At 41.9% G+C, this 17978-nt stretch overlaps 1 protein-coding gene across 1 annotated transcript in view; it reads right to left on the bottom strand.

Annotated features, from left to right (window-relative positions):
• LOC130911290 (zinc finger protein ZFP2-like) overlaps positions 1-1249 on the bottom strand; it is a 36489-nt gene extending 35240 nt beyond the window's left edge. The window contains exon 1 of the mRNA XM_057829156.1: positions 848-1249. Within this exon, the coding sequence (XP_057685139.1) occupies positions 848-983 (136 nt within the window). The 5' untranslated portion in view covers positions 984-1249. The remainder of the gene's footprint in view (positions 1-847) is intronic.
• Between the last annotated feature and the right edge of the window lie 16729 nt (positions 1250-17978).

Genomic DNA, 17978 nt, shown 5'->3' on the forward strand with positions numbered 1-17978 from the left:
GGCTAAATGATCAATGCAAAAATAAATCTATTGACTTGAGAGAGGCTGTTCTAAGCAGCATGAGCATCTCAGTATGAGTGGATTTGAGTGTGCTCACTCACTGAAGCATTTATTAAAGACATACTTTTATGTTATTCTTGTTTGAAAGTTATTGACATTATGAATGAGGCTTGGTGGGACAATAACATGTTTATACTTTTTCGGTATCGGATCAGGAATCTCTATAGCAGCGGTCTCAAACAGACTCCACAAAGGGCCGCAGTGGGTCCTGGTTTTTGTTCCAACAGATCCAGCAAAAACAGTTCAACCAATGAGGTTTCTACTAACATAAGCAGCACCTGATTGCAATCAACTGATTACACTTGTAAGAAACCAGATTGGTGAAAAGGTATTTGTCTCGTTTGGTTGGAATGAAATCCAGTACCCCCTGCGGCCCTTTGAGGACCGGTTTGAGACCACTGCTCTATAGGCAGATTCTCAAAATCGGGTGACTCGGGTGGAAAAATATGCGATCGGGACGTCGTCATTATATTATCTATCCACAATTTTGAGTATGCTATTAATATTTTATTTACATCTTTCAGACCATTCTTTAATGTTTTATTGATAAGATTTGTATTTCTAGGGATTTATATAAACTGATAATTACATATATACAAAACCCAATGTTAAAAATAATTCGGGGTGACACTACTTCACGATTTTTTCACCATTACGGCTATATGTGATGTAATGGAAAAGAAAAATTGGAATATCTTGACAGCACTACTTTTTAACAATAAAAATGAATCATAACCACGATCTGTCACGTAAAGTCTACGTACGTTATCATCGAAAGTGAACTAACCTTGAAGTTTGTACAGAACAGCCTTTGCGTGCATTATTTTGCACACAGTCGAGTGTTGCTGACGTCGGGGCTCCTCTTTTACTCTACAAAGTTCCTCCTGGAACTTTACTGCAGCCGGTGTGGTACTTGAGGACATTTTTCTCACTTGATTTCTGAACGCTTGACGACGTGCCGTGTAGCTTTGTTAGCGGCCGGTGTAGTGCGGATTGTTTACCTACACCGGCCAGCTAGGCTAGGCTAAAGTAGGCTGTAAAACAACGAGTGCCGACTTGAAGATGACTGATGTTTGATTCTGGAATGTAGCTCGTGCTGGACACGTCGCCGTGGCTTCGGTAGTTAGGTGAAATAGGCGCGCACGTAGAAAAAAATCCACGCACGGGGAAAAATGTTCCACGGTCTTCTTCTTCTCCTTTTTTGTTTCTTGGCAGTTTACTCCTCGGTACCGTGGGGCATTACCGCCACCTACTGGATTGACGGTTTGGTACTAGAGACCAGGCAGTTCCAGACTAAAAGCATTCCCTCCTGACAACCAGTGAAACACACCCAGAGTGTAGACAAAACCCAAACCAAAAAATAAAATGAATTCCTTCCTATATCCTTTCCAACAGCTCTGTGTCCTTGAGAAACTTCATTATCCCTTTTTGAATATTGGCCGTCTTTACCTGTAGAACATTTCCCATCCCAAATGTCTCTTTTGCCTGGTCCAGCACTGTACTCAACCGATCCCTCTGCTCCCCATATTTCCCACGCACCATTAAAACGTGTTCAACTGTTTCATGCTCCCCGCAGTGTTTACATTTCCCCTCATTGTGTTCTCCTATCCTATGCATCGAATCATTCAGCCCCGTGTGCCCTATTCTTAGTCGACTTAAACTACCTTCTCCCTCCTGCTTCTCCCTAATCTCATGTTCCACTTTGGCCAGCCTTTATCTCTTTCATTTCCGACCAGGATTGCGTGATGGGAAAGACAACCTCAAGCCCAATCACACCGTAAAACCGGCCTAGTTCAAACGTAAAAAACAAAAACAGCCCAAACTACAACTTCCCTTTCAAGGTAAAAATGTTTCTCTTATACAATTCAAACTATTTTTTGACATGATGGGGGGAGGTCAACCGTGTATCATTTCTCCTATAGACCCCAATCACCAAAGTCACACAATCACGTGTATTGTGCCGCCATATTGTCCGTCATTGTGTGTCGTATTGTCAATGATCGTAGTTTGTAAAGGTGGATTTACTCGCAAATTATGAGAGCCCCGGCGCTTTCAGACGCTGTAAACTCATTGGATGAGTTGCGTAAAAGCCGTTATTTGGAAAAGCTTCGGTCGATCCATTCGCAAGATCCATATTTGATGCCCAAACCGATGTTTCCTCCCGTCCGGTCCCGTCCCGTGCGTCAGAGCTCGTCCTGAGACCACAAAATTTCCAGTCATACTCCAGTTTATGTCACGATGAGGAGTCGGGTACCCAAAATCGGCACCGGCCGGAATATAAACCGACATTTGGTCAGCTGAGGGTCACCGTTGTCATGATTGTAAAATGAAATTTGATCGACAACAGGCCGGTGTGTGCCGAAAAATAGCTGCCCCGCGTGAAATGTTCCCCCTGCCGGGAGCGCTTATTTATAACGCTTTATTGACGTGAAAACATCAAATGTTTTCATGGACGCATTACAGTAATGGATTTACGACTGTAAGATCAGTTTTAAATAATTAAATTACACAAAATAGTAGTACTGTATTTTAGTAACAACTCGTGGACTGGGCCACATAACCATCTTTGAACAGAAATGTATTAGTCTACAGGTTTTCACGACCATATCCCAATGACAATCACACAGGTATGACATTTATTAGTTCAAGCAGAGTAAAATATTACATATTCACGGTACAAGAAAGTCGTTTCCGTGTGGGCGCTCCCGTCAGGGGGACATTTCACTCAGGGCGGCTATTTTTCGGCACAACACCTGTTGTTGCGCTCACCTTCTTGCTGCGCGACCGTGGCGACGAGCTTCGTAGTCTCCGTCTGATGATGTCTGTGATCGTGTTGGCATCATATTGATGTTTTTGCCACTGTCTAACGGTTGTCGACACAAACGCATCATGGACGAGATAAACAAACCGTGCTGCTTTCGAGATTTGCCCTTTTAACAATGGGCACACAGCAACTACTAAAATGACAGTTTATCTCAGGCATGAAAATCTCTCACCTTTCGGCAAAATTCGCCGTTTTGAAGTAAAAAAAGGGTGACCTACGTGAATCGTGTAGATCCGAGAAGAAAGTTTTTAAGGGGGGGGGGGGGTCGGGAGTAGGCATTTGCCGGTTACCAGTGTCACGGTTTACCATGGTATGAATACGTCACGGTTTCAAAACCACCACTATTATTTTTCATGTGTCAAAAATGCAGCCAAAAGTGGCGCGGCGGCGCTCACCCCTTCCCCCGTTTGTTGCGGTGTGTGTCAGTGACGCTATTCCAGCGAATCCAAAAACAAAACAAAAGACGTACTTTTCTTCAATTTATTGAGCTCTCAAATCGTGGTAACTGAAATATACAAAATGAATACATTTAAAACGTTGTCCACTAGTATTTTTCCATGTGTGAGTAGCTTCAACAGATAAGCAACATGAAAAAGTTCGCCAAAAACAAAACACATTTTCCTTTCAAATTCAATATAAAACTAAAAACTTACAAAGACGAATGTTAGCCTAGGCTTAGCTAGGAGAGCAACTAAGTCGAGGTTTTAATTTAAGTCTCACAGCCGCTGAGTGAGGAACAAGCTTGAAGTGGAAAAAAGGATAGTGTCAAAGATCGCTAATTGCTACAGATGATCTTGCCCTAAGCACAAATTCACGTTCGCTTGACGAGGAAAGGTCTCACTCCCAATATTTTTTTTAGATGAATGCATTTGCCAGCATATTGAATTTGGTGGGTAATTGTTTCAATCCTTTTCATATTTTGCGGTATAACAAAGTTTCTGCCGTTTGTTGCAGCTTGTGTCGAACACTGCCACAGCTAGCCAAATCTCCGGTGAAAAAATAGCTCCCGTTAAGTTAGCGTCAAGCTTGTGTATTTAACGGTAATTTAAAAAAAGAAACACAAGCTTCTTTCTAATATCACTGTAATTGGTATTTCAGGGACGTGTGGCACCTTTTTTTCAGTGTGACATTCGTGCAGTGTTGAACACCTAACTCGTTTAGCTTCAAAGTAAACTTTGTTTCTAAATAAAACATGGCCAGCACAAGGCATGTGTCTGTGGTGCCTCCAGCAGATTACTGAAACAGTGTGGTTCGACAGAGCTCAATACAGTATTTTGTTGGGTTGTACAGTGTACCGGTGTTTGGCAATTCCTTGCTACGCGGCGAAACGTCCTACACAATGCTCAGTGCTCTTGCGCAAACATTCGCACGCATGTGCACATCAGTTAAAAGCGGCGAGTACTCACTATTTTTGTTTTTATTGAGTTTTTTATTACCTTTTCATTCCCTCAAAAATACTTTTTGCATGTATTACCCTCCCATACTTTTAACCATTGTGTTTTTTTGTGGTAGCTTTAAAGCAGTTGACCACATTAGTCACGTAGCGTATTTAAACCGTCCTTATTTGATATAACTACATTTTAGTCTTTTATTAAGGCATTTTTTAGTACGTTCTGCCTGTATGCATCTAAACAAAACAAGTTGAGAGCGCACGGTAGTACTTTGGGTGTCAAATTCGCCTCATATAGGACGTTTCGCCGATGTAGACATTTTGGCAGAACGCCGGAACATATGTCCTCCACACCCTTCTCACCTTCTTAGCCCCTGACCCATTTTCATGCCTGTTATCTTCTCTGTTACTGCAACCAGCCGCCACACATCCCTTCACCATTTTGATTAATCAATGTTAACGATTGTCAGGAAGGTTTTTGGGTTCGTTTACTAGGCGGTGATTCCTTAGACAAGCAGAAAAACACGCAGTAATACACTCAAAAAAAAAAAGAGACTTTTTATTAGATGGGACTTTGAAAGGCAAAGGCCCAGCTCGTAAAATTCCTCAACTTTATTTCTTTCTTTCATAATCTTATTATGCACATTTTTTCGGCGCAGTGGAGACTCCAAATCGTTTGACCGACCGGCACCGTTTCAATATCAAAATGACCGGAATTCCATTCATTTTTAATGGCAAACATTTTCCCTTCATTTTCAATGACAGGAAAACATAGATGGTTGTGATTTTTGACCACTTACCATTACAGCCCATTGACATTGAAGTGGCGCCTAAGTAAGTCTATACCACTGACAGCTATGTACGTCCATGCCATTGACTATCATGAATGTCGCTACTATTGATGCCAATGTACTGGATTCCATTGAGGCATATATAAATTGATGCCATTGACGGCCATTTACGTTAAAATTAGGGCTGTCAAACGATTAAAATTTTTAATCGAGTTAATCACAGCTTGGAAATTAATTCATCGTAATTAATTGCAATTCAAACCATCTCTAAAATATGCCATATTTTTCTATAAATTATTGTTGGAATGGAAAGATAAGACAAGACGGATACATACATTCAACATACTGTACATAGGTACTATATTTGTTTATTATAACAATAAATCCACAAGATTGCATTAACATTATTAACATTCTTTCTGCGAAAGGGATCCACGGATAGATTCTTAAAGGATAAATGTGAGTTCGTATATTGTGACTAAATATTGCCATCTAGTGTATGTTGAGCTTTCAGTAAATGATAATGTAGTGACAAAACTGTTCTGCCCAAATGCATGATGGGAAGTGGGTAACCATGACTGTGTGTGGCGGCTGCAAATAATATATCTTCTCTGTGTTGTGTACAATACAGGGTGTTAAGAAAAAGATCAACTCCTGTCATTCTTCCCCACATTGCTCACCTCAATAGTTATAATCAGTGATGGCAAACTGAAGCATCATGAAGCAATGAGGCTTTCCATCAAACTGGTTCGCTCCTGGGCCGAAGAATCATGAGGCTTCATTTGTTCTATTGCGGATTTGATGGGGTCAAAAGGGCAGGGAGTTGTGATGTGAATGAATGTGCGTGTGTTACTTGAAAGTAGAGCCTAGATCGGGCCTAAAAAATCCAGCCCGACCTGACCCGGCCCGCGTGTATTAAAGCCCAAGCCCAAGCAATTAACTTAACTTGCATGCCCGAGCCCGAAAAAAAGCCGAAATTTTATTTTTTTATTTATGAGGACCCAGAAGGAGGAAATGCGGGGATGCAATGCGTCAGTCAGACCTGGACAGAGCACTGCTTGGAAAATGGTTGTGTTTCGTGTGATCACATTTGTGACGACGCCTATGTGCATAATGATAACAAATTAAAGCCTGTGTTTTGTAACAAATTCTCCCAGTTAAACAAGACTGTAAAATGCATATTCAATAAACACTTATATTTTTTATATTTGTGTGTCTATTCTGTCAGGTGGATAGTTCATGCTTCATTTCCTTGGTAAAATGCAGCAACAGACATTTATTTTAATTCCTTCGAGTTGGCAGAAACGCAATTTTTCATAATGTTTAAATAGTCTACATACTTTTATGTTCATTATAAGTGCATGTACACAACGAAATAACGCTGGTTAGGTTTGTTAAATATATTTCTGTGTGGGATATTGTGCTCTCATGGACGCACCCCTCTGAAAAGGAGAGGAACAGCAGCGTATACAAAAATAAACTAAAATACTTTTAAATGACATTATTTCAATGACTGGGATCAGAACACACAAAAGAACAACCTGCCTTAAGGAACACTGAAACAAAATAAGAACATTTTAAGGAACACCACGAACTTTACGATGTCCACCTTTGCACGAAGAGGTGCAGCCCTCGAAACAAATGATAATAAAGATGTTCGACTAACATCATATCCATATCGAAATTCGAAAAGGAAAGGATGCAGAGTTGCAGACTCACGGAGAGCCCCAGAGGGTTCATGTGCGCAAACAATGCACAATACACTGTGTTGTCCCAATAATTTACAATACTGGTCACACTGGTTATTATAATTTGAACCTAGGAGAGAACTGCTCAAAATGATCCCAGACAGGGGATGTTCTCTTCTTTTTCGTTGTGGACGGTGCGTCCATTGCAAAACGAATCCGATTGAATTGAGGTTTGAAGATGTGAGTTGGGTGTGTCAGTGTCACCTGTCAGCTCATTGTCGTCTCGGTGCGCCATTTTATTTCGAATCACCCGCGAAACCATGTGTTGGTGATGACATAGGAAGCCCGTCTTGTGAGGCTTCGGACGTAGCAACGTGCCTTCCGAGGCTTCGGGCGTGGCCACAAGCGTGATCAACACATGCCTCGATGCGTGCTTTGCAGATTTTTTTCCCGGTTTACTCGGCACACGCATCGGCGCCTCGGCACAGTTGGGCACATTACTAGTTATAATTGTTGTGGAAGAGATGTCAAAGCTTTACGCAATTAAAAGCACGGTCCAAATGAATGCCTGTATCCACTCCACTCACCTGTCACTGCCTCTTAGCTCTGTATATACATAGAACGTTACCATTGTTCTGTACCACTGTTTGCGGCAATGCGTGAGTGGGTCTTTCCGTACATCCGTTAAATATTTTAACGTGATTAATTTTAAAAAATAATTACCGCCCGTTAACGCGAAAAATTTGACAGCCCTAGTTGTGCCTTATGTTGGCTCAACATGTGCGCTTTATGTTAAAAGAACACAATTGCTAAATACTGAAGGAAAGCAATTTAATCAGGTGCAAATTATGTATTTCTTTAATGTCGGTTCAACATGTATTTTGGGGTGAACATGAGTGCCTTATGTTGGCTCAACAAGAGTGCTTTTTGTTCACGCAACCTGAGTGCCTAATATTGGTTAGACCTGTGTGCTTTATGTTAAAAGGACACAACTGCTAAATGCTGAAGGAAAGCAATATTGTCAGGTGCAAATTCTTTCCATGATTTTTTTATGTCAGTTCAACACCCCATTTTTTTGAGTGTAGGAGGAATGTATGTAGCGGTAATATGTAAACACGATGAGCTGACGGACAATATGGCGGCACGAGACAGGGAGGCGGAGTTGTGACGTCACGTGATTGGGGTCTATAAGGATCATAGGTGTAGTTCATCATCGCCCTCTGGCGGTCAGCAGGGATGAAATAGAACAATTGTGTTCTTTTCATTTTAAGCAACACAATAATTCATATTTAAGTCTATTTATTCATGAAGAAACACACAAATGACATGTTTTTCAATACGAATCACTGTAGAAGTACAACTTAGACAATATTTTTGGTCACACTTTACAATGAGGGTTGAAGGAATTTAGTCCTCCCAGCCCAAACCCCACGGGGAGGCCGGCAACAGAACGGAAATGTGCTTCGCGGCTCGACGCCCCCGAAGAGCCAGGCCAGGAGGAAGCCAAACTCCGCGCGTTCCTGTGTTAACCCTTTGCACACTGACTCCATGTTTCAAAAGCTTGAAGAACACTCGCCGAAAACAGGTTGACAATTTATTCGTCGACAATGGTAAAAAACAAGGCAAAAACAGACGACGGAGGGACAATTCTGGATCCAAAACAAGGCTACATGTTTCCGAGCAGAAGAAATCTGTCTTATCTCAGTGTCCAGTCTTTTTGAAGTCTTTGCTGACGCGGGTCTTGTCGAAGGCGTTTCTGGCCGTTGCTTTTGGGCCGCCCCCGCTGTGGCCGGTTTTGGGCGGCTTAGGTTCGTGTGCGGATTGGGACGCCCGCTATCAACTTTGCTGCCCAGGCTGGTTGTACTTGTTTTAGGACAAAGTGCTTTGTCCTTGGAGTTTGCTGGGAGAGCAGATTACCCGAGTTGGTGCGTCACTCTTGTGATAAGACGGCATTGTGTATCTCTTCTATTTCTTCTCATTAAACTATGGTGTGCTATTTATTTTATATTAGTAGTGTAGTCCTACCGTAAATATGAAAATGATACTATTTCCTGATTAATTATATTACGTGTGTTAGACTAATGCAAACAGTTAGACGGTGCCTACGTAAACCTGTACCATATATATGTGTTAGACTATATATGTGTTAGACTAATGCAGACAATTATACGGTGTGTGCGATGACGATATCGTTTCTCCTTCAATCCCCCTCACGAGCCCCGACAGGGGATCGTAAAAACATGGATGTGGCCTTAGAACTTAGCTTTATCAAGTAGTGGAAGAAATGTAGCAATTGATGAACAGTTTAAACAGGGATGTGCGAAATTTGTCACCCTCAGGACTCCTGTTAAGTACTCTTTAAAACAATATGATACCGCCTCAAAGGGTTAATCCTTGGTTGTCTTTGGTCCCGTGGCTATAGGCATCAGCTCACAGTGCCTTCTTTGTACAGGTGCATTGAAACCGATTTTTCATGATCAATTAGACGGGCTACCCATCAAGTTAGTCCTGTCGCTAGGAAAAATGATATACATTCAGTTAAATTTGGCCCCATAAATAAAAATAAAGTTAATTTTTAGTTAGGAAAAATGAGAGACACACTAAGCTAAATTTGGTCCATTGAATAAAAACCTTTAAATTAGGAAAAGTGAGAACCGTGCTGAGTTAAATTTGGTCCAGTAAATTAAAATTTAAGTGTCCCTCTTTTCACTTCCGTAACGTTAGGGTCAACCACCACCTGTAGTAAGAGGGAACTGTGCGCAGCCCTGAAGAAAAAGGAATGCAACAGTGTGTCAAACATCTCAGAACAGCTTTTAAATGAAGAAAAAGAACAGCACTGACAAACTACTACATCTAAAAACATAACACAGCAAAAACATTCCCCCATTGACTAGAGAATGGTGAAAAAGCGGAACTGTACAAAAGCGGAATGTTGCAATACAGAAAAACTTGGACACAATGAACTTGAAACTCGAAATAAACGTCTTCACCCCTTACCAGTTGTTGAAAATGATGGACACAGACGCCTGTAGGCAAACTTTATTCCACCCCAATTAAAGAAAAACTTTATTCCGCCCCATTCACCAAAAAATGAATAAATATCCTAATCAAAAGTATATATATAAAAATAATAAAAGTTATATTCTCCACCCCAAATGACAAATATGGCTAAAGGCTAAAGAATAAAAACTGGGACTTAAAAATGGCACAAATCTACCGAGTACTATGATTTAGAACCTAACGAAAAAATAGTAGTCGTTGAACAAAAATCCCAAGAACAAAAATGAATCTATGGTGATTGTGGAAATATAAAACAACCCAGTGAACTTATATGACATGTGTCGAGGAATTACAAAACCCAAATGTGACTGCAAAAGATCGAAAAAATGTGACGGAAAAAATAAACCCCACTACATAAACAATGTGTATTCCCACCACTTACCAACAACGTCAGGGGCACCTTTCCACACCACATTTCTAACAGCAACATCCGCATGTGAAATCAATAAAAGGGAAAAAGGAAAGAAAATCCAAACCTTTTAGCGAAAAATAATATTAAAAAAGAACAAATAAACAAGAGCATTATAGCGACAGGGACCATGACACTAAACCTATTTATTTCCATAATCAATTGTCGCTTCCTAGGACATGGGTCGAATGGGAATTTGTTTATTTTCTCCCAGTCCGGATCCGTCGTGGTTGCCCCCCCCCCCGAGTGGATCCTAGTGTAGCTGTAATCTGTTCAACTCAAAAGAATACAGAGCCTCCAACATATTTTAAAACACTCCCTAATTAATGCATAGAACGACTTTGCCTTTGTGTAGAACCCAAACAATGAGTTTAAGGTGTCTAAAATATAATGCGGTACCTACAGGAAAGTTAATCATTAGAAAGTGAAAATAAAATAATAAAAGTAAAGAATCTTAATCAAATACATCTGGGACTATGTGGTGTACCTAAAATATGTCACGTACTCACATGTTTTAGTTTTTTTTTTTTTTTCACCTCGACGAAACACAGCATCGTCAGCTAGGGTGAGTATAAAACCGTGGGGACAGTCGTGACGGCTGTCCCTTGGCGATGAACCATTATTTTGTGAGCACCTGTTCTCACACAACCACCAGCTCACGGCTCGTGCGGTACCGCAGTCACAGCCCTGAGCGAATAGGTGGGGTCTGGAATCAAACCTTTGATCCTCCAACCATTGGCGATCCCTTCTCCCACCCGCGCAACCGGTGGTCCGTGTGCCGGTGCGATGGCTCCGCTTGTCACACCCAGCTCCAGCTCAGCTAGCGTTCAGGGTGAATGTCCTCTCATCCTGTCAACATACACATCTGGTGTTTCAGGGGATCGATAAATAGAAATAAGGATAAACTTAAGAATAGCCGATTTGTCATACTTACTTATCATAACTGGGCCTATTTGTAACCTTACCGCCTGAAACGTCCCAACAGCACCCGTCTCAAAACTCCAACATGTGATGTGACAGATTATTGTCCTTAAACCTTGAAATCTTTTGGGAAACAATGTGGTCAGGGAAAACTTTAGATCGTTGTAATGGCCTCTGCGTGCTCCTAAAATGTGTCGTGCTATTAAAGCAATGTGTGAAACTCCATATGTCTAGATGAGATTATGAATAGTATTATGTTTATAATAATTTACTGTTTGTTGGGCCTAAGAACTGTATGTTTAGAGTTGAACAGACTGTACAAGTCAATAAAAATTTACAGTTGTCCGCATCCATATTAACTTTCAGTAATAATGTTGGTGTTATCTTGACCCACTTAACCCATGCCCACAATTGCAATTGTAAGCATGGCTATGTCACTCATAGCTATTACTCAAAGTGCATTATGAATACCCAGTACATGTTATCATTCCCAATTTACATCAACTTGTGTGATACCCCAATTATCTAGACCAAATCAAAAACTATCCCCTATGGTGGTCTAAATGCCATTATTTGAGATTCTACCTCTTCTTTTTTTTTTTTTTTTTTTGTTTACCAATAAGCTTAATAAATAATATTGATCGTCAACAACCCTAGTCACAAGGAATCATTTTGTCGAAAGATGGGAGTTAAACATTCATTACTACGGTGTGTGGTTGTCTACTACACGTTTAAACTGTTCAATGGTTACCAATGCAACAATCAACACAAAAACATTTATATGTCTTATTATTTCCAGTTTACAAACCCCTCATGTCCAATTCAGATCCAAAACAAAGCCACTTAGCAATAATTACAATATCTATGTCTTGGAAAGTGATGCCTTTTCCTTTGTTTCTTATGTCGTTCAAAATATGTATCTTTCTCGCCTTTTGTGAAACAATTAGGTCCCCCGAAAATAATTGCAAAATAACCAACCAGTGAATAGGATCAATAGAATAAATGCAAGCCAACCAGTTTGACTTTATATAAAAAATGGAAAAAGAATAGAAATAGATAAATAGAATTTTTAGAAAAATTCTAAAAAAAAAAAAAAGAAAAGAAAAAATACAGTTAGCAAAGACATGGAACTAAACAACACTTTCTCCACTCCTCCTTTTTTTTTTTTTTTTTTTGAAAGATTATTCAAGTCCTTAAAAATAAAAAATCAGTTCCATAAAGGTGTCCAAAGGAATGGAAAAATATCACATGAGCGTAATTTATCAAAAGCTCAAAAACAAAAATCAAAAATGAAAACATAAAAATTGTCTTATACTGGGGAAATTGTATTTATAGGCAGTAGACTTAGGTATTCTGAAATTAAATTAACTCATCTCTAGATTCTATCTAATTATCGTTGTATCGGTCGAGTATTATTCTTAACTTTTAACATAAGCAATTTCCCCAGCATAATAAATTGCATTTGGCACAATGCCCGTGTTTGTTTACGTTCTCCCTTTTTTAATTCCTCCCCTCTTATGTAATTTGTTAATTCGATTTCTACTGTGGTCCTTCTCCTAAAAAAAAAAAAAAAAAAAATTGGTTGCTAATTTCCCCTATAATTTCAAAGCAACAAAATTTACCTACATGGGTCTTGTCCTTTCATCTCCGATCATGAAATTGGTGAAAATGTCTTGTCCCCTTTTTTATTTTATTCATGTCTTGATTTATTTTTTGCAAGGATAGCCCCATTCTATCCGCAGGTGACCCAAAAGATTATGCTTTCGTGAAATCTGGCATTTTCAAGTCTTTTTTAAAAACCTAAATCCACTTTTCCATTGTCCCGTATATCAAAATTAACACATGTAGGAGATTCTCCCTCCGCATTCTTCTGGGAGTCAATAGTGGCTAGGGAAGGACTGTCTTATCTATTGTTTTACCAAAACAACCAGAGACTTGAGCTTGAGATGACCCACTTTAAAACGTTGCTCTTTCCTAAACTTTAACCGTTTAGGCAAGGCATCTCAAACTTAAATTAGCTTCTATAGACTCCAAATGAAACGGAACTACAAAATAACTCCAAAATCTGTTACGGCAAGGTAGGCAAAGTTGATGTGGACCAAAATGCGAGCCGGAAACACATGAAGTGTGAAGTGATATTTATTGCACAAGGGCAAGGTGTTGAGCGGCTGGTGGGTTGAATGGTAAATGGCTGTGGCTGAGGCTGTGGCTGTGGCTGATGTTCAGGCTGTGGCTGTGAGGGCTTGGAGGGTGGGTGTCCTGCTTGCTGCCCATGCCGCTCCTTAAAAGCAGTGTTGATTGTGATGAGCTGCAGGTGCGCTCCCAGGTCTGCCAAGGTTGAACTCATGCCACATAAAACAGGAAGTGTAACAACAATAAAAGCCAGTAGAGGGGAGTGTGGGCTAGGACCACCACAAAAATCAGTTTTACGAAAGTGCAAAAGGAAAAGAAAATATACTAAATGAAATTATTTCCTTCAAGGGTCAACAATGAAAAGCAAATATCCAAGTTAAAATAAAAATAAAAACTAATAAGACTTACAATTTATCTCATTCTGGGAACGTTATCTCCGATGTAAATTTGGAATCGTGATAAGTGTTATGAAAGAACCATTTGCTTTTTTTTTTTTTTTTTTCAAAGATGTTCTAGTTACTTTAAGGGGTGTTATGAATGTCAATTAGCTCAAATATTTAAAATTCTTATATTGCATTGTTACAGGTTTTATAGTCGCACCCTATTTGATAATTTGTCAATTAACTTTGGTCATGGCCTGTCTCGACAAAGTTGGCCACTTATTTCCTACTCTATTTTCATAACAGCAAAAATTAGTTCAATTTTAATTGTCTTCTTATATCAAAACTAAAATCAATAAAGTTATCCTGTTGTTCTTTGGATCCCAGCTGAAATCACGACAGCCAATTCTATCAACATGTGATCCAACAGTGACACTTTCCCCATATTCATCATGCTCGAATCCCCTAAAAATTAAATTTCAAACTATTCGTTATACTAGAAGCGAGCCATGATATCAATTCCCCGTTACTAACTTTAAGGTGTTCTTTGCTTGTTCTGTTTGCATGTTTGTTATTCTAATAATTGTAAGTTTGTGGTTGAACGCATCACTTTAATATTCTTTTGTTTCTCTACATTCTTTTGTGAGTAAAAAACATCTTGTTAGGAAAAGCTTTTTTTTTTTTTTTTTTTTTTTTTTTTTTTAATCTATAACTTTACCAAACATCCAGGGACTTCAGCCCTCCTTGCTCTGCTTGGCCTGAACAAGAGCAAGAGGGGCCTCCCGCCCATCGGCCCGCGCACCTCATTTTGAACACTGTGTTCCTTTTCTAATCAGATCTACTGATTTTTTTGGGAATTTTTTACATGTTGTCCCTCTTTGGCTCTCAATTTTATCTTAAATTGTTAAACAAGGACTGGAAAATTCCCAGCTTCAATTCTAGCCTCCCCTTAAAATCAATTTGGCAAAAAACCCAGCGGATGCCGTCGAGGACCCCATGTTGCAAATAGGGGCCGCCGCCGGCCCGCACTCCTTATCTTGAACACAGTGTTCTTTTCTAATCAGATTGCCCAACTCCAGGCGCCATGCCAACGGCTGTCTCCCAGAACGTTAGCAGGGGCGCTTCCTATTTTTTCGGCTTCATTTCGAACAACACTAAGCAAAACAAAACGTCCACTTACTTTAACAAGAGACTACACGACACCATAGCAACTTAACATTGAAACAACAACAGTGGCAGTCCACCCCGGCTTCCCCATTTTAATTGTCATTTTTTTTGTCATGGTCAATCTTAGTGCCTTTGTACAACCATCCATCCCGGGTCCCTAACCTATATTTCCGCTGGGCGAATCTACTCATGGCCATGTTTTTGCTACCACAGCAAATTCTCTCGAGGCTCTCTCTGCTGCTGGGCGTCACTCCAAGCGCGGCCTTAACCTATCGTGTTTTGTCGTAGGAACCTGGGGCCCTCGTGAGCCACAAAAGGTGGCTCAAGATGCCACAGTGTGCCTCCCGACGGGTCTTGCACCCACCTTTTAAGGAGGGACCACTCCCTAGGGCGCCGCCACCCAGCTCACAATCCTCCGCCTCGTCAGACGCGAGGTGGGGAACCGCCACGTTCCAGTCCCGGCGAATTTGACCCGGCCTGACGCTGCCTCGCTAGTCAATTCACTTCCTTTGGACAAGTATATGTCTATCCATATAAATATATTTGCGCAATTAATCACATATATATATATGCATACACATACTGCAGGCCACAGCCCCCGTGTCAGATCGGAAACCAACAGTCACAATGAGCTTGCAACTGCCGATCCCTCGCGATCCTACTAACACTCGGAGGGGGTTCTCACGCACTAATCTACAATCTAATCTACAATTCCATATATATGCCCATATCTATCCCATACACATATATTTATATGTATATGCATACATGCGCATGTATATATTACGTGTGTCCCACCAGATCAAATCGGGAAAACAACAACAATCCGGTGATTGTGTCGCCCAGACGCCAACCAGCATTAGGAAGGGAAGGTTGGGGTTTGGGGAGGGAGGGGGCGACTCACAACCCCTTCTCAATTGCCGTCTCTCGCAATTTAATCGGCTTCCAGAGGACACCACGCTTCCTAACCTAACTTATATTACGTGTGTCCCACCAAATCAAATCGGGAAACAACAACAATCCGGTGATTGTGTCGCCCAGACGCCAACCAGCATAAGGAAGGGAAGGTTGGGGTTTGGGGAGGGAGGGGGCGACTCACAACCCCTTCTCTATTGCCGTCTCTCGCAATTTAATCGGATTCCAGAGGACACCACGCTTCCTAACCTAACTTGTCCTTTTATTTTACTTTTTTTTTAAAATTATTTTTGTTTTTTTTTTTAAGTTTTTTTGTGTGTTTTTTTTATTTTCTTTTTTTTATCTATCTTTCGCCCAGCCTAAACTACGCAATGGATGTTGTACTTCATGCACAAATCTATGAAATACCCCTCTAGTGTTAAGACTACTGTTACCAAACTAATTCCCCATATGCCAGAATGCAACATTCACCGCTAGACAAAACACAAAATGGTCGAAGGTCGCTTCAAGTCAACTTTCACCCGCCTTAAATTATGACAAAACGTCTTTTTACCTTTTCGGCTTTTAGCGGTGCACCTAAAAGGGCTCCAGTTGACTCTTCCGCAGCCGTTCGTCCATCCCCTCCGTCGTCTGGGCCTATCACGTCGTCAAACCATCACGTAGGGTCGCCAACTGAAGGAATTTAGTCCTCCCAGCCCAAACCCCACGGGGAGGCCGGCAACAGAACGGAAATGTGCTCCGCCGCTCGACGCCCCCGAAGAGCCAGGCCAGGAGGAAGCCAAACTCTGCGCGTTCCTGTGTTAACCCTTTGCACACTGACTCCATGTGTTACGGCACTAGGCCGTAGTTCTGTCACTCTCCCTCATTTTCTCTCCCCAGGTCGCCCAGCTGCTTCTAATTGTCATCAGCCCTGTATATAAGACTGGCCGGCCAGCCTGACGGGCGCTGGATACTGCCTGCTGCCAGCTAAACAATTTGGGTTCAGTTATGTTTTTGTTAGTTATGTTGCCAATTATTTTTCTGTAACTACTTGCTTTTGCACATTTTGATTTTTGTTTGGAAATGAAATTGTTTTTTTCTGTTTGCTACAACCCCCGCTCAGCGCCATCATTTGTACCACGCCCGGCCAAGTTTTTTTCTCCGTTATGGTGCCGTTGGCACATAACAATTGGGGGCTCGTCCTTTTTGGAGTCGTGGTATGGTGAGGTGTGGTGTTTTAGTGGGGTTGTGTGTGCGCGGCTGCGGCTGTGATTGTTCTGGTGTGGATGACGCTCGCTTGGGTCTCCCAGCGTAGGTAGGGGGGTGCTCTGCTTGGCCGAGTTGCTCGGCCATTCCTTCGGGCATCCGTTTATTGTTTTAGTTTGTTTTTTTCAGGGCGAATCCTGGGCGGAGTGGATTCTCTGGCGGGGGCTGCACGCCTCGAGCCCGGCAAGCCTCAGAAGATAGTATAGGCGAGTGGGGGATGTGATAGGTTGCTGGGGGGTCCGCGTGGTGCGTCTGCCGGTTGTTGGTTGGCTGTTTTTCTTGTGGGTGGGCGAGTTGCGTGGCTTCGCGCGTGTGATTGGTTCGGGTTTTGTGTCGTATTTTTTGTGTGGTTAGTTGTGGGCCGGCTGATTCCGGTGTGCGTCAGCTGTCTTGGTTCGGCGTTTTTTTTGTGGTGGGTGATGGCTTCTTTTGATTTGGAAGCGTTTGTTGCCGATCCTGCGGTGGCGGTGTTTGACGGCTGTAGGAAGGGCGATTTGGTTGCGATCGCTGAGCATTTTGGTGTTCCTGTTTCGCCGGCGTTGCGCGTTAGCGAGTATCGGGAAGCGCTGCGCGCTGTGTTGTTGAGGGAGGGGATTTTGGGTTCGGTTGTGTCCGGCGATCCCGTGACTTCTCCGGTGCATCGCGGGGCGAGCGCGGAGGTGCAGCTACCTCCTGTGGGTGATCGGACTGCGGATAGCATGGAGGATAAGCCTCATAGGTTTGCCGGGCCGGTGGATTCCTCCCCGGAGGAGGGGAAGGAAAGAGAGTTTCAGCTCAGACGTGACCTTGAGCTGAGACGGATCCAGTTGGACGCGGAGCTCGAATTACGGGTTCGAAAGGAGGAGAAGGAGAGGGAGTTTCAGCTCCGACGTGAGGTCGAGCTGAAGCGGGTGCATTTGGAGGCCGAGTTAGAGTTAAAAAAGCTGGAGGCTGATACGGCGTTGCAGATGCGTAGATTAGAACTACAGGCGCGCGGCAGTTTGAGCCCGGGGAGA

This window comes from Corythoichthys intestinalis, unplaced genomic scaffold (assembly GCF_030265065.1).
Source record: "Corythoichthys intestinalis isolate RoL2023-P3 unplaced genomic scaffold, ASM3026506v1 HiC_scaffold_24, whole genome shotgun sequence".
Classification (NCBI taxonomy): domain Eukaryota; kingdom Metazoa; phylum Chordata; class Actinopteri; order Syngnathiformes; family Syngnathidae; genus Corythoichthys; species Corythoichthys intestinalis.